Raw genomic sequence first — 23,940 nt, forward strand, 5'->3', positions numbered from 1 at the left:
AAGCTTAATACTGCTAGTCATGAATATTATGGCTCATATAAACAAAATTAGTAGTATGAAACACAGTGTATTTAATACAAAAAATCGAAAAAAAATATGGATTTGTGTAATTATGCACACTCTCTATGAAGTAATATACTCCAAGTACAATTTAAATTATAACATCATCTGATTGTTTGAGAAATAATGATTAGATTATGATTCTTGCAAAGAAAATATGAACATCGTGAGACTTTATTCCAAAAAGTAAGCCAACTGTGGCTGGTTTGTTTGTTCCCCGTTATTCACCGCCCACTTGCTCCCGGGCCCACCTTCTAATCAACAAATTTCCCAAACACCACTTACTTTTATTTGTTCTCTCTACAGTATCCCCAACACCCGCCCGCACTCGATCCCGACTCTTCAAAGCCAAAATAAAAAAAAAGAAAAAGAAAAACTCAAATCTTTCTCAGTCTTCTCCTTCTTCTTCATCTGAGAACAGAGCCTTCAAAATTCATCGTTGGTTCTGCTTCTCGTCTTTCTCTCTCTTTCTTATTGTCCAAATATCGTGTCGATCACTTTTATCCGTTTTTTAATTCAGTATTTTCTTTGGTAAACGGGATTAATTTTTGTGTTGAAGTAGTAAGGGATGGCGTCCGGTGGCGAAGCAGCGGCGTGGGTGCCGCAGAAGGAGGGACTGAGGGAGATCTGTGGGCTTCTACAGCAGCAGATGGCTCCCACCGCCGATGACAAGTCTGCGGTTTGGCAGAAGCTGGAGCACTACTCTCAGTTCCCCGATTTCAATAATTATCTCGCCTTCATTTTTGCGCGAGCGGAGGTTGATTTGCGTCTTAACTCTCAACATTGACTTTGCTTTTAAATTTTTTCTGGATTGTGCTTACGACTGCTGTTACTTGCTCGGTCCAGTTATACATGGACTGATTAGGTTTGGGGTCACATTATTAAAAAGGCTGTTTTTCGGAATTCTACCAGTTAGGGCTTTATGGATTCATCGGTTGTAGGATAATGCTAAAACTTCGCCTGTTGTGGCGTTTCATTGTTTTGTTTTAGTTAGTACTGACTTCATATTCTGGTGGGGATTTAGAATGAGCGTAATAACTTAATGTTAGTTTGTTGTAATTTATCCTCGTTCATTTTTTCAGAAAGTTGTGCTACTAAGTCAAACAAAATACCATTAAGTTTAACTGAAAATGCAATCAATGGAAGATGTTGTGGAAGCAATTCATTTCTTTTGAACTGACATGGTAATACTGTATAAAAAACAACTGCTTTTGTGTGAAGTCCAAATTTGGCTAGGATAAGCGTAGTTGCTTGAACTATATAAAGTATTGTGTACTCATACGTAAATGTAATATAACAGGGAATCTCAGTTGAGGTTAGGCAAGCAGCTGGCCTGCTTCTGAAAAACAACCTTAGAAGTGCACTCAAAACCATGCCACCTACCAATCAACAATATATAAAGTTAGAGTTGTTACCTTGTGTGGGAGCAGCTGATAAACAAATTAGGTCTACAGCTGGGACCATTATTAGTACTTTTGTTCAGATTGGGGGAGTTGCTGAGTGGCCTGAATTGCTACATGCGCTTGTAAAGTGTTTGGATAGTAATGATGTCAATCATATGGAAGGTGCTATGGATGCTTTGTCTAAGGTATAATTTCTTGATTTGCCAGTATCTCAGACACTTGTCTTTGTTTCATTTTTGTTCCTTCTATCATTTTTCTATGTCATAAGTTCATTCTGCATTGTTGGATTATCTGAATTATCACACTTTACCATTCTGTATCTCTTTGCCCCAATAAGATGTAAAACGGAGTGATGCAAGATATTATGTGGGAATTTTCTTTCCTGGTATCTTTTGCAGTGGTAGTAATACTTTTCATTTGTTTTCCTTTGTCTGTTCTCAAACTATTCTTCTTGCATTGGAAGAAAAAAAGAGCTGAACATATTTTGTAAAATTGCGTATAATCTTTCTGTAATCTTCAGCATTCTCGTTTTGGGATGAGAGACCTCACCCTTTTGACTCAGTGACTTGTTTTGAGAAAATAATCATGAAGCTGAATATGTAGCTCTGTACATACAAATGCTCTAATTTAATGTCTTTCAATGCAGATTTGTGAAGATGTTCCCCAAGTGCTAGATTCTGATATTTCTGGATTATCTGAACGGCCCATTAATGCTTTTGTTCCTAGATTTCTTCAGGTTCGTGTGATGTGCTTTTCTTGCTGTCCCTCCCTTCCTATGTCCATCGACACTTTAACCTATGATATCAAGGTTTATTTTGTATGTCATTTGTGCAAAAAACAGCTCTTCCAGTCACCACATGCTACACTACGGAAGCTTGCTTTGGGTTCGGTGAATCAGTATGTTATGCTAATGCCTACTGTGAGTGCAGTTGAATTTGGATTCGGAAAAATTAGTTTCTTCTGTCTCTTTAGCTACTGTTCAATGTTATAAAAAGCTGTTGTGACCAATGTGCAGGTTCTATCTGTGTCTATGGATAAATATTTGCAAGGTTTGTTTCTTCTTGCTAATGACCCAACTCCGGAGGTGCGGAAGCTGGTAAGATTCTTTAATTAATTATTTATTTTTTATTTCTAACTTGTTTGAATTCAATGCTAATAATGTGTGGATATGTGGCAAACAATGTAATAAAACAGTCGTACAGACATTGGTTGTTTATACATTTGTTTCACTTCTATTTCTCTATAAAGTTTGTTGTTTATGCATTTGTTTCTGATTTAGCTGATGGGATTTGTCAATTGTTGCCTGTTGCCCTTCTTTCCCTTGTTCCATGTCTTAACATTTGCATCTCATGTTCGACAATCTAGACATTTTTTCTTTTGTATTTATTCACATTAACTGAGCATAGGATTTGTTGAGGTGAAAAATCCTTTCTGTATTATATGGTTTCTTGGAAATGTGTGCCATGTTGCCCCAATTATTGGTAGCTCATACATTATTATGAGACTATCCAGGTTTTAAGCAATATCTACTATCTAATAACTGGGGTTTTTGACACACTTTTGCTACACAGGTGTGTGCTGCGTTTGTTCAGCTAATTGAAGTTCGTTCTTCTGTATTGGAGGTGTGTAATTCAATTAATACATTTTAAATGTGTATAGATATGTATAGTTTAAAATGTCCTTAATCTTTAAATTTAAGTTGCTAATACTTTGTTGATTTTGACTAATATATCTATTGTATTCACAAAAATGTTTATGCTGATGTTCTGGATACCATTTCAAACTTATACTGCAGCCACATTTAAGGAACGTCATCGAGTATATGTTGGTAGTCAACAAAGACCAAGATGATGAAGTGGCTCTAGAGGCCTGTGAATTTTGGTATATAGTTCCTCTCAAGATATATTTTACAGCTCTGACCATTTAGAAATCTATGATGTGCTATGTTGTCATTTTATTTGTTACCAAGTTTGGCTTTTTTTCTGTGGAATATTGAGCTATTCTATATCTCAACTAAAGAGTTCTGTAACTTCAATTAATGATCGCTGTATATGACTTCTCTGATCATGAATCTAAATTCCAATCTTCTGAAAAGCTCATGTCCTGATTTAGTTTGAATGTTTTGTTAGATTACTTTATTTAACTGTAAAACAGTATTTCTGTATGGTTAGAAAGGGAAAAGCAAGATGAAGTTGATATCTATTTAATATTTGAGTCACCTCTTTACCCTATGAATAGGTGGTCATGCAATCTATGTTCTGTTTTTCTCGCTTCCTTTCTAGCGGGGATTCTCTCTGGTGGCTGAAGTTTTAGTTCTTAGTTCTTAGGCCCTTCTTTGTATGATAGAATGGAATGAAAGTAGGAATGAAAAACAATTCCTTTGCATTTCCATTCCATTCTCTCCTCCATTCCATCACATGAGCATTCCATTTATCACACCAAGAATGGCCTTAGTGTATATAGATCAGAAATTTTCATAAAATCTTTATAAATGGTTTTGAAGGTTTTGAAGTTGAACTGACTATATTTTCTTTAGTTTCCAGGATTATTTTCTGCTGCATGACAAAATTATCTGTAGTGCATACGACATAGTAAATCACGTTAATGGTGTGAGCTATAAGTTTAGCACTATACATCTCTTGCATATAATTACAGGAACTAGAGTTTTTCCATCTGTTTCCTATGCAGATGCTGTTTTTGATGTTCCTTATTTTCACTATCTTTTTGTCTCCTCTGAGAATTAACTCGTGGATGTTGAGATCTATCTTTGTTTTTGTACTTATTTTCCTTATTTTCACTGGACAGGTCTGCTTATTGCGAAGCAGAATTGCCTCCTGAAAACTTGAGAGAGTTTTTACCACGTCTTCTTCCAGTACGATTCATGCTTGATGCAGTCCTCTCTATTGAATAGCTTGCTTTACCAATTCATTTCATTAATATGCCATCCTACTTCTACAGATTTTGCTTTCAAACATGGCATATTCTGATGATGATGAATCTATTGTTGAAGCTGAGGTTCGCTTATTATTCTCATTGTTCTTTTTGTGAATATTCTTTCAACCCTTATTTATTGATTTACCCTTTATTTATTGATTTATTGAAATTAATTCTGTTTGTTTTCTCTTCATTCTTTCTCTTTTTTGAAGGAGGATGGATCTCTTCCAGACAGAGAGCAGGTTATATTGCAATTCCTACTGTTCCATTTGGATGTAGCATTTTGATATGCGACATGTTCCTGAGGAAATTAATTAATGCAGGATCTGAAGCCTCGCTTTCATGCATCTCGCTTTCATGGATCAGAGGATGTGGAAGATGAGGTAATTATGACATTTCTCATTGGTTTTGGTGGTAGAAACAGAGTCAAGGATTAATAGGTGCATAAGTAGCCTGTCCAAGAAAGTTGCCAAAATAACTGTTAGAAATAGGCCACCCACCCCGTTAAAACACCTTATAAGGGGGAGGGTTATCCACTCTTTTATACAGGAGTCGAGATCACCAATTTGTCGATGTGGGACAAGAGAGGGGGGGGGGGGGGGGGGGTTCAATACTGCCCCACAATGTGTGGGCCGGAATGGTCATCGGACTCCCACACTTGCGACAAAGAAACCCATCACTGACTTGGGCCCGCTTCGATACCATGTTAGAAATGGGCTACTCCCCCCCTTAAAAGGCCTAATAAGGGGAGGGTTATCCACTCATTAATAGATGAGTGAAGACCACAAATTTGTCGACGTGGACAAAAAGGGTTTCAATAATAACAAATTTTTGGTTTCCGGAGGGGAATGTAAATTGCTCCAACCTTCCCACTTAGATGATAAGGAAAACTAAAATCACACATGCAGGGCCTAACTCCTAGCAATAGCTAAGCACCCATTGACTCCCTTGTAGGGAGATGCCATCCATTGCAATCAAGGGTAGGCCTACTTCCTCAGAATTAGTAATGAAAGGAGTTAGAAGAATCAGGACTGTGATGGACGAATAAATACTTTTTTGCCTGACTGAGCTAATAATTTGGGTCATCACTATGAAAAAGTGGAAACTCAATCTTACTAAGAGGTTGGTCTAACCGCAACTGCAAGATTCGGTAAACGTGTGAATTGTCTAGGAAAATCGGCTCTGGGCCCTGTGTCCACTTCAGGCCTTGCCATGGAGAACAGGCATGATAAGTTGCTCAAGACGTCAGTCTTGTTCAACTAATTGATTTTGCTGAGCTACTTAGTAGAGTGCAATCTCAGCCGACAAATCCTTGATGCAGCTCATTTGAATTATAAATGTGGTGGAAGGGCAAGTTGGACTGAATTGGTAAATTCAAATGACAACTGAGAGAAAAGAAGAAATCAAACAAATTAATGTACTGCGCTGAACTGAACTTGTAGAAAGAGAAAAATATTCACATCGTAGCCTCTCAAAAAATCTGTCGTCTCAAAGTTCTCTGAGATGATCGTAATTGTTGACTCCAATCCTATACTTACATAAGTAGGAAACCAAAACACAAATGCATGACTTCAAACACAACCTAGGACACCATGCTTATACAACTACTAACTACTAACTGGTACTCCCTCCGTCCCAAGGAAGATGACCCCTTCCTTGGGCGGCACGGGAATTTATGCAATTTTATTTTGTGTGTGGAATGAAGAGAGTAAAGTAAGAGAGAAGGAATAAAGTAGGGAGAAAGGTGTTTCCATTTATAGTAATGGGTCATCTTGAATTCTTGATTGGGACAAACCAAAAAGGAAAGTGGGTCATCTTCAGTGGGACGGAGGGTGTAAGAAAAATATGGAAAATAAACATTGAAGTAACTTTAGGAGTGGTCATCTAGTAGGCTCAAGTCTGGGGTTGTTATCATTTAGTACCAATTGAACATTTTGACTGGCATTGGCTTGCTAACCCTTCTACTCTAAATAATACTTCCTCTTAAATTAGAAACATCACCCTCTACTTTATTCTCTCTTAATTTATACTCTCTCCACTTAACTAACAAAACAACAACACATAAAATCCCATGTCGAATAAGAAATGCTCCGCTTAGAGTGGGATGGAGGGAGTAATACAGATACAGATTCATAATTCATTAATGTTGTTTTATTTCTTCATATTTTTACTTGTGCCCCTTTCAAGTCTTTTGTTTAGTATATTCAACTGGTGCTTTCTTTCTTGTGATTTCAGGATGATGATATTGTAAATGTGTGGAACTTACGTAAATGCAGTGCAGCTGCTCTGGACTTCATTTCCAATGTGTTTGGAGATGAGATCTTGCCCACCTTGATGCCCATTGTGCAGGTAATGATGTTTGGTGAAAGATTTTCTGTATTCCTGTTATTTATCTTTTTTTCTTTTTGGTTACTTTCCCTTTCATCATTGATGGTTGAGATTGTTGTTATTTCTTTTTAAAATTTTATTTCAAATCTCGATGGAGTTTTCTATATGTAATTCTTTGCTAAATGATGTTTAAATGGTGGAGGCTTTCAAAAAATGTTGTACTGATACACTAAATAACATTCTCAACTGTATAAAGCTGCAAAAGTTCATGAAGATTCAAGTGTCTCAGTTGCTTATTTTAGTTGCTGGACATGAAAGGTTCCAAAAACAACAATTAGCAGGACACATAGGTGGACTCACTCTGACAATTTTAATTTAGTGATCCTTTGATTCTACAAGTGTTATATTGAATTAGAAAGTCAAATGTTATTCTGTATCCATTATAGGAGCTGATGAGAAACATAACGTGGCATGAGAATAATACAGTGGATACATACTGCTGCCATATTTTTTTCTATTGATGTTTACATATTTGCTGTTGCTCAATTTTGTCGAAATTGTGGTTGGCTTTCTTTGCAGGCAAAGTTGTCTGCTACTGGTGATGAAGCCTGGAAAGATAGGGAAGCTGCCGTTTTAGCCTTTGGTGCCATAGGCGAGGGATGCATTAATGGCCTCTATCCACATTTATCTGAGGTAATTTTCATTGACACGCATTAATAGCTAATTATGTTTCTAACACATAGGTGCGTTTTGTGCGCCTGGAAGTTCTTTGATATTTGTTCGCTTTTAAGTTTTATCCAGAGGTTAACTTGTTTGCTGTGTCTGTTGCTGTATGCGTCATGCTTTGTCTATCAAGAGTTGCTTGTTGTTTATCTACTAACATAAAGCTGAATTGGTTGGAGCCCCTCTTGCAGTAGCACTTATATTCCTCCTTTTATGTTTCTATTACCCTGCCAACATAAGCTGGATAACACTTCAAGCCTGCTCTAGCTGCTTTCCATTATAATTTTGATTCATTTGCATTATGTTTGTTAAAGTTTTTAATTGCATGCATAACTTCCAATTCGTCCATTGGCGAATAAATATATATGACTCGTGCCCTGAATAGAAAATATATATGTTTCTTTTACTTACCACTACCTCTGTCCTAAAAAAATAGTCTTGGTTGTGGACGGCATGGGTTTTAATGCCAAAAGGGTAAAGTAAGAGAGAGATATAGAGAAAAAGTTGTTGAAGTGTTGTTAGTGGAAAATGGACCCACTTCATTACCAGAAAAAAAAACTTAATATAAATAGATAGACTAATTTTGGTGGACCGCCCAAAATTGAAAAACAAGATTTTCCGTGGACGGAGGTAGCAGCAAAGTAAGCTCATTAGAAACCTGGCCAAATGCAGTTGGATTCTTCATATTGACGACTTTGCTATTTCTTCTCTGCCCCAAGAAGGTAAACAGATGAGGCATGTTTCAACCTTTCTCTCATGTATGTCTCCTCCCTGAAGCTCCTAGCATTCGTGTTCCATCCGAGCATGTTCGCAGGTTATTTGGTGCTAGTAACATCTCATTTTCTGGAGATATAGTGCCGAACCTCAGTAGATTACATTCCTGCAGAATGTTTCATATTCTAATGTTATCTTTTATTTTTTTATTGCGATTGCATGCATGGTACATAAGTGCAACTTTTGGTAGTGTGGATATCTGTGGTAATGGGTTGCTAGAACAGCGAGGGAAGAAAGTAAATGTACTGAGGTTTATATTTAATAGAAATAATTTGCAATGTACATCTTAATCTTAGAAGAAAACTGGATCACAGTAGACTTCTAAGGCTTTGGCGTGATGCTTCAGCATTCAGGTCCAGAGGGCTCATATGTATGTTATTACCACTCCCACAAGAAGTTTAAATATCCAACCCTTTAATTCGCAAGATGTTTTTGCAATGGAAGGCTTAACAGATGTACTGTTGTGAATGGAAGTCATATCCAGTCATATCCCTTGGATTCGTAAGAGTTGTTTCATTTTATCAGGATTAGTTGATTAACCTTATTAGTAGTGGAAATGTGTAGAGACTGAGCAGTTTATCAGGGTGATCTTGCAAATTAGCTACATAATCTAATCTCTCATGGTGTCACTGAGATAGATATCTATACTTCAAAAGGCTTCTGTAGTTGATAGTTGAATTTTTTTTTGGTTTCTGCTTGTAATTTCAATCATATCCTCCTCTCCCTCCTATCATGCCAATTTCAGTGCATGCTGTCTATCTGTCTATTTCTTCATTTGATATAAGCTCTTTCCTAATGGGCCTTGCATGTGTATAATGATCCTGGTTTGTTGTATTGTTTACTTTGTTTTTTTAAGGAATTGATACCTTTAATGTGGTTTTGGTTCATTAATTTTATTGTATTCAAAAGTTCAATCCTTAATGAATAGTATACATTTGTATTTTCCCCCAATCTGATTTTCCTTGATACATTCGTGTCTAATTCTTTTGCAGATTATTGCATTTCTTGTTCCTCTCTTAGATGACAAGTATCCTCTGATAAGGAGCATCTCTTGTTGGACACTATCACGTTTCAGCAAATATATTGTTCAGGTAAATTATTGTAATTCCTTGCTTTCCACATCCAGTCAAGAAGCATCTTGGAGTTGGTGTGCTTTTGTATTAGGGATATTTCTCTGCTTTCCTGGAATGGATATTGTTTTGGGAATTGGTGTTTTAATTGGGGAAAAATATTTCCATGTGAGGCTATTCACTTTGCTCACCTCTTGTCATCTGATCAGCCTTGTATTGGAGACTTATAGTCGATTTGCTCAAGATTCTCAGTGTTCTATTGTTTTTTTAATATGTTTTGTGGCTTTCTGTTTCGTCTTAATTGGTTTTATGTTCATTTGGTGCCCATTACGAGATTATTGAGTTTATCAATCTCTCTTCTTTCCTTTATGTAAACTGAACTCTTTTGGAAATTGTTGTAGGGTACTGCACATCGAGAAGGTCATGATCAGTTTGACAAAGTTTTGACGGGTTTCCTACGAAGATTGTTGGATGATAATAAGAGGGTACAAGAAGCTGCTTGTTCAGCGTTTGCGACACTTGAAGAGGTCTCTTTCGCCTACATTTGTCTTTTAAGAAGCTTTTAGTAAATGGAGTCATATTGAAGTTACTATTGATTCATATACTGTTTTTTCTTTCTTCCCTATAATGTTCTTTTTTCTCTTCAAATTTTCAGGAAGCTGCGGAAGAGTTGGTACCACGACTGGATGTCATTCTGCAACACTTAATGTGTGCCTTTGGGAAATATCAGGTTCATTGTGCTCCTCCTCTGAATGTTCTTTATTCCAGTTATGTGGTTACTGGGTAGAAAGCTTCATAACTTCTTATTAGTCAAATACGTGTGTAACTTTTCCAGTGCATATTTAACTCCTTTTTTCTACTACTTTCTTTCTTCTTTTTCTTTTTCACGAGCGCCTTTTTGTTCACAGAGGAGGAATCTCAGAATTGTGTATGATGCCATTGGAACATTAGCAGATGCTGTTGGAGGGGAACTGAATCAGGTCTGTACTGTGCATGATTGTTCACTACAATTGTATTATTTACGTGTTCCCCCTTGTTCAGCATTATAAGGAAAAATGTTGTTCACTCTATTGCAGCCTAAATATCTTGAAATCTTGATGCCCCCACTGATTACAAAGTGGCAGCAGCTTTCAAACTCTGACAAAGATCTTTTCCCACTGCTAGAATGCTTTACGTCAATAGCACAGGTAAACTGTAATCTCTTTGGAAAATATATTTGAATTTTTGGCTTTTTGCACTTATTGCTGTGCAAATAGGGAAAACTATATGAATTGAGTATATCTGGGACAATATAGTCAAGAGAAACTGAATAGCATGGTCTCTTTCAGGCACTGGGTACTGGATTTTTACAGTTTGCTCAACCAGTGTATCAGAGGTGTATAAGCATCATCCAGACTCAACAACTGGCAAAGGTTTGAATTAGTAATACTCCCTCCGTCCATGAAAAATAGGGCTATTCCATTTTTATCCCTCGTTTTGGAAAAATGATAATAAATAGTTAAAGTGGAGACAAAAGAAAAGTAAGAGAGAGAATAATATAGAAAAGAAAAGTGGAGAGACCTGTCTATATTATTCTCTCTCTTACTTTTCTTTCTCTCCACTTTAACTATTTATTATCATTTTTCCAAAACGAGGGATAAAAATGGAATAGCCCTATTTTTCGTGGACGGAGGGAGTATATAATACCTGCTTACTGAGTCCTTAGCTCGTGTAACTTGTTACTTAGTATTTACTTGAGTAGTGGCCCCTGATCCTCATGTTGTGGTTTCATTAGATTTAGTGTTTCTTTCCGCTTTGTTCTATTATGCACGAGATCAAACTTATACAAATCATCTGTAGAGCCTAAGGGATTGAACTATTTGGTTCTTTTGCTTTGAAAATGTGCAAATATAATAGTTAGAAAGTGCCTGATGCATTTCAGTTTAATAGAGTGGGTACCTTTGAATCAACTTGACTTTTTTTACAATTAATTATTTCTCCCGTAATCTCTTGCTACACTAAGGTTATTGACGAAAATTTTGTACTTTTTTTTCCTTCTTGCAATGAATACTCTAAAAGTTGCACTTCTCCATTCAGGCTGATCCTATTTCAGCTGGCTCACCATATGATAAAGAGTTCATAGTTTGCTGTTTGGATCTTCTCTCTGGACTTACTGAGGGTCTTGGTCCTGGCATAGAGAGTTTGGTAATTTTCCTCCTGCCTGATAATGCCTAATGTTGTGATGCTGCACCACGTACTCATCTTGTTTTACAATTTATTTTTGGGGAGTTATTCATTGTGTGGAGCCCCTTGCACTTGAGTGATATAGCGTTATATTCTTCCCATTGATTTTTTTATTGGATAAGCATTTTTTTTTAATGGCAACTACTTTGAGTTGTTCTTTGTTGAACTCTGTTATTGCTGTGGCAAACTTCAGCTTTTACTTGCTACGTCACAAGTTCTGAAATCTAACTTTAAAAAAATAGCATAAAAATATGTGAATGAGTTCATAACATCTGTTTTCTTGTATATTTTTTGTTGTGGGGCTCAAAATTTCATATTATCATTTTTACTAATTATGTTTTTATCTCTTTAGGTTTCGCAAAGTAATTTACGAGACTTGCTGCTGCAATGTTGTATGGATGATGCCTATGATGTCAGGCAAAGTGCTTTTGCACTGCTGGGGGACCTTGCTAGAGTAAGTTGAGAATGATTCTTTTTAGTGCTGGTCCAACTAGCTACCCTAGCTGGGGCGTTCATTCAACGGGCTTTTCTTTGATGATATGATTAGGTCTGTCCAGTTCATTTACATCCACGATTAGCTGAATTCCTTGATGTTTCTGCTAAGCAATTGGTAAGTAGAATAATTTATCTGTTACGTTGGCTATTGTTTTATTAGACCTTCCTTTCTAATGATTCAATTTACCTTCACTCTCATCAGAACCCCCCAAAGCTGAAGGAAACAGTATCTGTTGCCAACAATGCATGCTGGGCAATCGGAGAACTAGCAATAAAGGTATCGTCCTTCTTGCGTAGTGTCAAGCCTTGTCTTGCGTATATTGTAAAAAGTTGAGAAATGTGAATAATCTCCTAGGTATGATGCAGAATCTCTTAATTTATTCGTAAACATTCCTGATATAATATTTTGTCGGATAAAAAAAGGAATATGAGATGACATCATATTCATGCGAAATGATTGCCGATAACTATTGACAACGAAGTGATTCGTGAAGCCTTGCAGTGCGCAACACTCTGCTATTCTAGAGGAAGTACTTGCACTAGCATGTATCTGCATGTTTACTATGGGTGCATTTAGACAATGTTATCAAATAGCGGATATGGCGGCGCCATGGCGCTATGGCATGGCGTTCAGTGGTGGAAACGCCATAGCACCATGTCGCTGCCATAGCACTGCCATATCCGACTTTTGACAACATTGCATGTGTACTGTATTTAGGAATGGGGCATTATGCAAGAAACATGGAGTTAGAGTTGTATTTTATACTTTATTAATTGTGTAAAGTGTTTTAAATGTTATATTTTAATTATTTTCTAATTTTTGAATTATATATAAATATATAAGTATTATTTTATTTATTTAATTGACCGCCATATCCGCCATACTAATACGCCATATCCCTGTGGTGGTTTTTAGGCGAACCGCCATAAGCCGCCATACGAGATTGATAACATTGCATTTAGATCCTTCACCTCCTGATTGTAACTTTCTTCCCATCTTGATGCATTTGGTGTTCTTCAGCATTTTGTTCCAGTGCTTTCTCAATTTCACAGTTTCTCTTGTGGTCTAGTCTGTGAGCCTGTTCTTAACAAGTCTCTGTGAATACCAAAAAGGACCCCATTATTTTGAATGGCAGAAAGAACTCTCTCATATCTTTAATGAGCCTTGACATTTTTTGGTTGAAACTTTTTAATTTCAGGTTCGCAAGGAGATGTCTCCAGTAGTTCTGACTGTGGTATCAGCCTTGGTATTAATACTTCAACATCCTGAGGTAACCACCGTTCCTTGATTCTTTCTTTTGTTGGACGCACAGTTGGCCAGTCCATTCAATTTTAATGCCCTGGAATCAGTGATATTATATTGGGAGAGTATGTCTAATTGCTCTTCTCATGCTGTTTATGCCAATATTCCAGGGCCTCAACAAATCACTCATTGAAAATACAGCAATTACGCTAGGAAGACTTGCATGGGTGTGCCCCGAGCTTGTCTCACCTCACATGGAGCATTTCATGCAGTCTTGGTGTATTGCTTTGTCCATGTAAGTTCTCTTCATTTGTATCAATTATTTTTTTGACTACTTGAATTTTCTCTATCAAGGTGAGACTTGGCATTTCAATGTATTAAGAACAGTTAAGGGTTAAGTTAATTGCATCTAATGCATCACCAGAGAAGGTGATGTAAAGGCCAATAATATATTTGCAAATGAGAGTTTGAACATCTTGTTGGAAAAACTGCAGGAAATACATCTCCTTTTATTTTGGCAGACAGTTTCAACTTAAAATACTTGTCTGTCTTGTACACTCGTAAACTATGCAGGAAAAAAGTTCATTAATTTGAATCGGTTTCATGATGATTTCAAATTTCTTCATTTCGAAGCTAGTTTGATAACCTTTTTTTCTTTGGAATTAAATTAGGATACGAGATGACATAGAGAAGGAAGATGCTTTCAGAGGTTTGTGTGCAATGGTAAGAGGATTATGTTCTCATATGCCCATGGTATTTTAACAGTGACTTACTTTGTAGCATGATTTGACAACATGTTATTGATTGGTTTCAGGTTAGAGCAAATCCATCAGGGGCCTTAAATTCACTGGTTTTCATGTGCAAGGCAATTGCAAGTTGGCATGTAAGTGATGCTTCACTAGTTTCTTTGTGTGGTATATGCAACGAGTCCCTTTTCTTATTTTATGTTATGTTCCCAGGAAATAAGGAGCGAGGACCTACACAATGAAGTATGCCAGGTGTTACATGGGTATAAACAAGTAAGTGGAGTACTTTTTATTGATATTTTCAATTCCTATCCTAGATTGTTTCTTTTCTTTTAAAGAGTTGAATTGGGGCATTTTGATCAATTATACCGCTAGTTGTGACTAAATTCCACTCTAGAATTTGGAAAGTATACTTGGTTGGAGAGGATGTTGTTAATGATCATTTGTAATTTGTGGAAGAATGAATTGATGACGACTCACTGCTCACTTGAAATGTTGCCAGATGCTCAAGGATGGAGCATGGGAACAATGCATGTCCGCTTTGGAGCCACCTGTGAAGGACAAGCTACGGAAGTATCAACTACAATGATCCTTGTGCTGGAGAATTTTCATTGTATGCCGTCTTGCAAGATTCACACTGTCATTCCTGTCATCTGGTCTTGCTGTTTCTTGGCACTAATTATTGGAGGCATTTTCAGCTGGGGATGCATTTGGGCGATGATTTCCAGTAGCTTTCTTATTGGATCTTGAAGTTTAACACATCGTGACTGGATTCGTGCAGTATCGTCGTTTTCATTGGGGAAATTGGTTTTCTACACAAGGATGTGCTTATTTGAACTTCGGTACACATCTTGCAAAGTGATTGGTCTGAATTTAGATTTCCATTATTTCATTTTGTTGGCATATTGGGTTGTGGAATTATTTTTAAAGGGTTCTAGTGGGAAGAAATCAAGCCCACAAGTGCCATAAGTTTTGTTAGGATGCTGCTGATTCTGTAATTTGTTTGTAGGCAGGGAAATTCATGTTGTTTCCCCTATACCTATAGATATGATGATGGGAATTCACAGATGAAAAATAAGATGTGCCATGTAGTCTGATGATTTGATAGGAAAATTAGGTGTTTTCTTAAATTTGTTAATGTTGTACTACTATTGTTGGCGTTGCCCATTTTATGGTGCTGGACACCATTTGTGTTCTCGTTTTTATTGTGAAATTCTAGTGACTATTTATTTAATTTTCTTTTATTTACGAGTAGAAACATGTTTAAACACTTACTAGGCTTATTTTCGAATGCAAAGGCTCAATAAAAATTAATGTTTTGCTTATGTGTGAATGTGTTTTAAATTAATGGCTGACGGGAGGGAGTAGTATATTTTTTTTTGTATAGTTTGTAAGAAATTTATACTATTAATATAGTACATGATCTCAATAATTTTATGCTGGGCGGTTTCTTATGACCTTTAGATACCCAAATTGAGTTGTGACAGTGAGTGATACCAAGCTTAATTGGGATTCAGTTTCTCACACCTCATCTCCCTTCATTGCATTGATTACTATTGCTCATGGTGAAAGGAAACACAATCAAAAATGATACTCCTTCTGTCCCATTAAATATGCAACATTTGCTTTTCGACACGAGATTTTATGTAATGTTGTTTTGTTAGTTAATGAAAAGAGAGTAAAGTAAGAGAGAAGAAAAAGTAGAGAGAGTATTGTTTCCATTTTTAGAAACGTTTCATTTTTAATGGGACAGACCAAAAAGGAAAACGTTTCATTTCTAATAAGACAGAGGGAGTATATTTTTTAATTTATTAAGAAGATAATATTGGTTTCCTATCTATCTCTTTTGTTTCATTTATTTTTATTTTATTTTCAAATAAATTATAATTTAACCATCCCAACTTCCAAGATTACAGTCAACATCTGCAATTCTAAATCGATATTTTCGAGAAAATTGTTTGAGGGATCGGATCTACAAGCAAGTGTGGATTTTCTGAGTTTTGATGACGGGATGCAATGTTTTAAAAACCGGACCGGCAAGCGAACCGGCGTCATTACTGGTTCAACCGCTTCACTGGTCGAACCATTGGTTGAACCGGAATACTGTTTATATATATATATTTATTTATTTAGTAGTAAATAATAAAATTTAATCAAATGTTTTATCAATAGATATTATAGTATTATACATTTAATAGTATTATTATAGAAAACAAGTCTTGTACTACTATATTAGAATATTTAATGACGTTAGTTTAAATACAATAATAAATTATAATACACAATATTAAAAACTAGTATTAAACTCTATGTATAATTATAAACTCCTATATTATAAAACATTAGTGATTGTAAAAGTATAATTAAAATATAAGAAATATATTAAAATTAACAATTTCTTAAAAGAATATATAAAATTAAAATGAATTATCTTAAAAGAATATAAAATTAATAAGAATATATTTTTAGTGAATGATAGAATTTTATTAATTTTTTTATCAACAAATATAATTAAATATATAAATTATACTAGTAGTAAGTTATTGTAAATAAAAAATTTAATATTTATGTATAAAAATAAATAAGTTCATAGTATTATTTTCAAAAAGTAATGCGGCAAAATAATATTATACACAAAGATATATGAATAAACATAAATTAAAAACATATATTTAGTAAATACTCCTAGTATATAATCAAATAGTAGTAAACTTTTAATATAATTAATCACATATTCTTAATATACATATATACGTATTAAACATGAATTATTAGTTTATATTGATAAAATATTTCGTGTTTAACATATGAAAATAATTTATGTTCATATTACTACCAAGAAGTCCTTGTAGTGTAGTGGTAGAATTGTTAGTAAGTTCACGGAGAGGTCTTGAGTTCGATCCCTATCAAGGCCAAAATTTTAGAATAAAATTTTGAAAAGCATTTGAACCGGTTTCCGGTTCCCGGCCAGACCGGTCCGACCGGCCGGTTTCAGCGGTTCATGGCGGTTGAACATGTCACTGGTTTTATAGTGCTAACCGGACCGCCTACCGGTTCGCGGTTGAACCGGTCGAACCGGCCGGTCCGGTCCGGTTTTTAAAACATTGACGGCATGTGTTTCGCTTCCAAATTACTCACTCCGTTTATTTAAGTTGTCTTATTTCAATTGTTAATTACTAGTTGTATATTTGTCTTTCACTTTTTTCTCTCAGTCTAAAACTACACGTGAATTAATACATTTAGCACTTTAATCAATTTTTTCTTAATATTCAATGAAGATTTTTAATAGGACTGGAGGAATACTTTTGAAATAATACTCCTTCCGTCACCAAAGAGTATGAACTATTTCTTTTTTTTTTCATCCGTCCTGAAAAGTATTAACTTTCTAATTTTGAAAAAGTCAAACAACACATTGCCCCTACACATCATTTTATTTACAACTTATATCGTTACCATTACCATTACCAACTTATACCATTACAATAATTTGGACCACACTCTCCATTAACATTATTTCCACTACCATTCTCTCTCTCTCTTACTTTCCCCTATTTATTAAAACCCGTGCCAAACCCATTATTCATACTATTTGATTAAATATGGATTAATCCAACGCCACTAGCTCATTAATTGCAAATGAGCCCTGCCTACAAGTTGTGATATATGCAAAATTCATTCCTAGTGTTGAACCGTCGAACCAATACAGACTTCATTATTAGATAACGCGGAGTTCATTTTACGATCGTTTTAGTTCATTCTTACTAGAATGGACTAAAACAATCTACAAATGAACTCCGTATAAAATGTACTAAAAATGAACTCGTTGTTATCTAACAATGTTCTGAAATGAATTAACATAAACTAAAAATGAACTCCTTGTTATCTACAATGTTCTAAAATGAACTAACACAAACTAAAAATGAAGGACTCGACGGTTTGGCACTAGTAATTAGTTCGACATTGATCATAATCCTGCTGCCTACCACTCATATCATATATACCTTAATTTATCTTTATAAAAGTTTCAAATATTTTGGACCTTAATATTTTAAGAGTCAAACTAAGATAATCAAGTAAGACATTGGTGATTCACATATTTATGCTACATAATCAAGTAAAACATAGGTGATTCACATATTTATGCTAGTAGCAATTGCATGTTTATGATGGTATCAAAGTGTCAAAATATAGCTATAGTAATTCACCGGTAACATTCCCTTCAATTCAACTCACCACGTTTTATGAGAATGAAAAACAAGAAATTAACAAATAAAAAGAAAACACTGAGTAAGCGGTCGTTCCCAACAAACTATTCATCATAAAATTCATACAATTACACTTGCACCATATTCTTTTCATTTTCAGAGATATAAGTTGAAAACGAAAGGTATTGACCTCTGTAAACAAACAGCTCAATATTAGCTCACTTTTTTATGCTACAACAATACGTGTTTTAATTTTATGCTTGTCTCCACCCATGTCGTCAATTTACCCACGAATTTCCCACGGGTTCTTTTTTTTTTCGACACAATCCTATTCCCTTATATACATATATATGTATATATATAGTTTCTCTTATAATTTCTTCCATAAATCAACCATTCAACAATCATAGTATATTATACCCCAAATTCAACCATTACAATTATATGTAGCATATATATATATATATATATACACACACACAGTGACTCACTCATGATTCCATGTATGGCTAACACTCCAAACAAAGCCACCAAAACAAGCTCCTCCGCCGCCGCCTCCTCCCCCTCCCCGACCTCAGGAAAACATCCAATATACCGCGGAATAAGGTGCCGCAGCGGCAAATGGGTGTCCGAGATTCGCCAGCCAAGAAAAACTACACGTATATGGCTCGGCACCTATCCCTCGCCGGAGATGGCCGCGGCCGCCTACGACGTTGCCGCCCTCGCCCTCAAAGGCGGCCAAGTCCCATTGAACTTACCGGATCACGCAGCCTCGTTTCCCATCCCGGCTTCCTCCTCGCCTCCCGATATCCGCCGCGCTGCCGCCGGGGCCGCCGAGCTCATGCGCCCCAAGGAGGCCGCCGCCGGTGAGGAGACGGCGGCGGAGGATGCGAAAATGGTGAGCGAAATGCATGCGTATGTTGATGAGGAGGAGTTGTTTTACATGCCTAATTTGCTTGTGGATATGGCGGAGGGGATGCTGGTTAGCCCGCCTCGGTTGGAGACGTCGCCACCGCCGGAAGAGTGGCCGGAGATTTTCGGCAGTGATGGCTTGTGGAGCCACTTTTAGTATATATAGGGAAAAATGAAATTGAAAAAAAAGAAGATAATTTTGCATGCATAATTTGATTTTGGAGGATACGTTGAATAGTGCATGATTAGAGATTATATTTTATTAAAATTGATAGGGTATTATATTTAGGGTTGCATATCAACAACAAAGTAGAGCAATTTCAATTCCAAACCCTGAATTTTTTTTGCTAAACCCCTCTTTTGTTGGTATGTGTGTGGTGTGTGTAAAATTGATGATCAAACATTAAGTAATGTTTTTTTTATAATGTACTCCTTGTACTAGGCTCTCAATGATTATCTATGCAATTTACATGTTTTTTGGATAGAGCTTCTTTCTATTTTAAGTTGACAGATATATGTTGATATATAGTAGCGTTAATAATTGTAATTAATTTTTGTGAAGGACCATAAGAAAGGGACAGTGTACTAAGGATTGAGTAAGTCAAAATAATCATCAAAGAGAGGAGTAAGAGAGGAAAGGGATGTGTGTTGAAATCGGAAAATTAATTTTGGGGTGTTGATGAAGTGAAATTTTAAGACGCAGACGATTTTGAAAACAATGGAAATGATAGGAGACATTGGAAGGACCATTTCTTACACCTACGACTTTTGTGCAAACCTAATTTTATCTTATAACATTTGCAATCATTACATATTTACTTTTCACCAATTTTAAATTTGATGGCTAAATAAGAATCGACAAAATATTAGCTATTGGGTTAAGAATCGCTATTATAATTAAGATGATTTTGGTAGCAGAGCAACGAGATGAGCAATATGTATATTGACCTTTGAACTGAAATTATATTGCTTCATTCTTTTTACTGCTCATAATTTTAGGTAATTTTCGATTTATTTTATTTAATATTTGGGTTTAGATTATTCTCTCATGAAGTAAGATTCGTTTTAATCCTATCAATATTTTAATATCATGCTTTAGGAGACACTATATCACATATTTGCAATATATGCTTATTATTGAACTTTAATTTTCTTTCCATTGAAGAGTTTTTGTTTTAAAATTAGGTGTTCATTACATGTTAATGTTAGTAATGCTTGGCTTATAATTTAACAGATATCTTACTTTTAGATAAAGTACGGAGTACTTGTGAATTCCAAATATAGTTCGCTTTGAATACAAAAGTAATAATTTTCAACAGGTTGTTGGCACATAAAGAATAATAAATTTATTTAAAAATAAAGATTTACTTAATTTCTTATTTTTCATGTTACCAATAAAAAATAAGATTATCACTGCAACGTGGTGTTTATGGAAAAAGATGAATAAGAAAGGGGGAAACTGAAAATCATCTTTCATACTACTACAAACTAAGAAAAATTACACTACTCCGTATGAAGAATTTAAAGGGAGAGAATTATATCATCCATCATTTACCGTGATATATTTATTATTAATAAATAACAGGTCCTTATTTTTATGATTTATCACAAGAGATAATGGCACATGAATTCCATAAGCTATGTAGAGAAATGATATGCTATATATTTTACGTGGGCTCCTTACATGAGCACCACTCTTATTGAAGCATGTTTAGTGTTGTTCGTTTTAATTTAAATATTTAGTTTGATTCTAATAATACATTAATAAATGTTATTGAAAATTTAAATTTTACAAATTTCATAAAAATCAAAGCTCGATTTACTAGTTGTCTCTATAAATTTAAATAAAATAACATATCAAGCTTTCATTTTTATCAATTTTGTGAAATAAAAAATTTAAATAATAATGTATTAGAATCAACTAAATATATTATAAATCAAAAGGAACAACGTTAAACGCGCATCAAATGAGAGTGATGGTCACATAAGGAGCTCACATGAGTAGCATAGCATATTTCCCCTGTACATGTTCTAATAAATATTGAGATACAGGAAATTAAAATATACAGTACTAGTCAATTTTTCACATTAGCTTGTGTGCTATATATGGCAACAATGAAATTATAAGAGTGCCATATAGTATCATTGTTACACGTTAAAACAGTGAATAACCTTTCTTTGAACTAATTATTACTACACAATATCGAAATACAAAATTTGAATGTGTAATCTCCCTCCGTAATACAACTCGTATTAACATAAATTTTACAAAAAGTGGAATTGCGTTTGAATAATCAAAATATGAAATCTCTTGCTAACAGGACCGATACACATTTGATTTTATATCAGGTTTGATAGCCGTAAAAGTCAGGTAGCGGGTCAGGATGAAGTCCAGAAAGTTTGCCGGTTTACGAGTATCATTTATGCAGGCATACCCGATTATATACAACTAAGATGTCATGCTCTCTCTAATAAAACACTCAACTCATCGGACAATTACTTATAATCCGTGTAGCCATTTTATTCTACAACAAACCCACCAACCTATTCAAAAACATTCTCTAACAAAACTACATCGTTTTTACTACATAAAACATAACAAATTCAACCCCTACACTTTTTTTGGCTATGATAATTCGCAAAAGAAACAATTTATAATCCGTCAAATAAAAAACAAACTTGTAAACATGTAGTAAAACAATTGCACCATTTGTTTTGCTAAAACAATCGAAATATGAGAAGGGGCCGGGTTGTTGGATTTTGTGAATGTGTTTCAAGAGGAGAAAGCTAAGGGTGTCCACTATAAGGTGGACACGCCCAATAGCCCCGCCCCAGTTTTTGTCTATAGCCCCAGTTTTGTTGTCCATAGCCCCAAAATTCTATTTCCGCCACTATAGTGGACACCTCCAATAGCCCCAAAATTTTATAAATAAAATAATCGCATTATAAATAAATAGAAAACTAGGTAATTATTAGGGCCGAATATTCGTTGTATTTCAAACCGGTAAAATGTTACAACGAATATGTAAAATAAAATACAACTAAAAATTCCGCCACCGCCTACTCGGCCGGCGTGTCTGGGATGCCGCCAGAACTGAGCAGACCCATCATAGTATCAAATGCGTCTTGATCTGCTTCGGTGATCGGAGATTGGCTGGCTTGGAAAGGGGAACCCGGCCGCGACTGGTGAAGCGCGTCTAGGTTGGGTCTGTAATCCCCAAATGCGGAACGACTCAGATTCCGCTGTAAAGGAGGCGGCGTTGGAGAAGACCTCCACGGCTGAGATGGAGGAAGGGGTGGACTCGATGCCCACGGTGGGGGAGATTGATTCCAATTCCAATACTGGGACGGAGTCCCGCCATATCCGGCAAAACCCGACGGCTGTGATGGATTGGTGTCATATCCCGATTCCTTAGAGTCGGGTGAGTCGTCGTTTCCTCGATTCATTTTTTTAGAGAGTAGTTGTGTGGATAGTGAGTGGATGGATTTTGTGAAAATGGTGAAAAATAAGTAGAGGGGGTGTGGTATTTATAGAGGGGATGGTGGAAAAACGTCAAATTTCTCGTTGCCGGCGAAATCGCCGCGGCGGTTCAATGCACTATAGCCGCCGCGCCTATAGGCGCGGCTATACACCCCTGGGCGCGACATCGCCCCGCACACGGCAATCGCGCGTCCGCCGCGTCTCCCACCCCTCGCCGCGTCCAGCCCGCGGCTATCTACCTTCTCCACTATAATCCGCCGCCCCACCGCCGCGCCGCGCGGCTACCGCCGCGCCTAACCATAGTGGACGCTCTAAGTGAGATTATTAGGGCGTGTATAGAAATCCAGATAAATTTACGTTGCTAAACACCTATTGAGAAGCTATGTGGAGATTGGGTAGGTTTCAAAAAGTATCCAATTGAAAAATGGGATTACAATTGGATGTGCATGTGCCTAAGATCAAGTTCCAAGGAGAGCAAATTACTAAGATAGAACGAAGAATGTTACAAAGTCTACAGTCTTTGTCCTAGCGGCAAGGAGCTTAGACATTATTGCATGAGGTGCCGAGTTCGAGCCCCAGTTGTAATTTCCTCTTATGTATAGGAGTTTATTTGTAATTTACTCCCTTATATAGGAGTTGATTTAAAAAAAATAAAAATAAAAAACGAAGAAGGTTAAAAAAGTCAGAAATCTTAATTTAATTAACTAACTTTTGAGATTATGGCTAAATTTGGAGCTAAAAAGATGGAATAGATTGGGGCCAGGGTGGTGTTTTAGTTGGAAAACTAAAATATTAAGTGATCAACGAAATTGCGGCTACTGAATTGTGGAATGAGGGGAGAGGGAGAGTGGGCGGTGGAGTCGGCATTGGGGTGTGGTCTGAATTCATGATGGGGAGCAGCTGGCTGAGACAGCCTCCATCAATGTCAAGTCTATTTAAGATCTTCTTTATTTACATTAGTTTTTTTTACTTCCTCTTTTTCGTGGATTGTCTTATAAAAAGTTGCTAATAAAAGTAACTTTCGATGACATGGTTGGAATAGGGCTTCAACATTTTTTATACGACAAAAATTTGATAAATTAAAAAACAAAGTAGTCTAGTGGCATTAATAAACAATACTCTCACTAGATACGAAATACTTACTACCTACTATTTACTTTTTGGCACGAGTTTTATATTGTGTTATTTTATAATAGTATTATTATTTTTATTTTAAAATATGTGTCATTTTCAGTGGATAACTTGAAAAGGAAAACATTTTATTTTTAGGAGTCGATGATACGCATGTTTAGCCCAGAAAAAAAAAGCAAGTTTCTGGTGATATAGATATTGAGGGTATTTGC

The 23,940-nt window shown here is 35.9% G+C and overlaps 2 protein-coding genes across 2 annotated transcripts; both read left to right on the forward strand.

Annotated features, from left to right (window-relative positions):
• Positions 1 to 396: 396 nt before the first annotated feature.
• Positions 397 to 15,243, forward strand: LOC121790004 (transportin-1-like). Its single transcript, XM_042188310.1, has 29 exons — positions 397 to 817; positions 1,361 to 1,648; positions 2,110 to 2,199; positions 2,305 to 2,382; positions 2,479 to 2,559; positions 3,035 to 3,085; positions 3,259 to 3,344; positions 4,269 to 4,335; positions 4,422 to 4,478; positions 4,610 to 4,639; positions 4,721 to 4,780; positions 6,633 to 6,746; positions 7,305 to 7,418; positions 9,215 to 9,313; positions 9,694 to 9,819; positions 9,948 to 10,022; positions 10,201 to 10,272; positions 10,369 to 10,479; positions 10,621 to 10,704; positions 11,369 to 11,476; positions 11,868 to 11,969; positions 12,063 to 12,125; positions 12,213 to 12,287; positions 13,210 to 13,281; positions 13,424 to 13,548; positions 13,925 to 13,976; positions 14,068 to 14,136; positions 14,213 to 14,272; positions 14,502 to 15,243. The coding sequence occupies exons 1-29, from the start codon at positions 629 to 631 to the stop codon at positions 14,586 to 14,588; spliced, it is 2,685 nt and encodes an 894-aa protein (XP_042044244.1). The 5' UTR covers positions 397 to 628; the 3' UTR covers positions 14,589 to 15,243.
• A 3,368-nt stretch (positions 15,244 to 18,611) lies between these two features.
• On the forward strand, positions 18,612 to 19,454 carry LOC121790002 (ethylene-responsive transcription factor ERF026-like). The gene has a single exon (XM_042188308.1). It carries the CDS (start codon positions 18,698 to 18,700, stop codon positions 19,271 to 19,273), a length of 576 nt encoding a protein of 191 aa, XP_042044242.1. The 5' UTR covers positions 18,612 to 18,697; the 3' UTR covers positions 19,274 to 19,454.
• Positions 19,455 to 23,940: the final 4,486 nt, after the last annotated feature.

The sequence above is a fragment of the Salvia splendens genome, unplaced genomic scaffold (genome assembly GCF_004379255.2).
Source record: "Salvia splendens isolate huo1 unplaced genomic scaffold, SspV2 ctg383, whole genome shotgun sequence".
NCBI lineage: Eukaryota > Viridiplantae > Streptophyta > Magnoliopsida > Lamiales > Lamiaceae > Salvia > Salvia splendens.

Bases quoted from the DNA above. Each gene is read 5' to 3' on its own strand.
- LOC121790004 (XM_042188310.1), top strand. From the start codon at position 629: ATGGCGTCCGGTGGCGAAGCAGCGGCGTGGGTGCCGCAGAAGGAGGGA. The intron at 12,288-13,209 runs GTATCGTCCTTC...TTTTAATTTCAG, and splicing joins TCGGAGAACTAGCAATAAAG to GTTCGCAAGGAGATGTCTCC. The intron at 13,282-13,423 runs GTAACCACCGTT...CCAATATTCCAG, and splicing joins TAATACTTCAACATCCTGAG to GGCCTCAACAAATCACTCAT.
- LOC121790002 (XM_042188308.1), top strand. From the start codon at position 18,698: ATGATTCCATGTATGGCTAACACTCCAAACAAAGCCACCAAAACAAGC.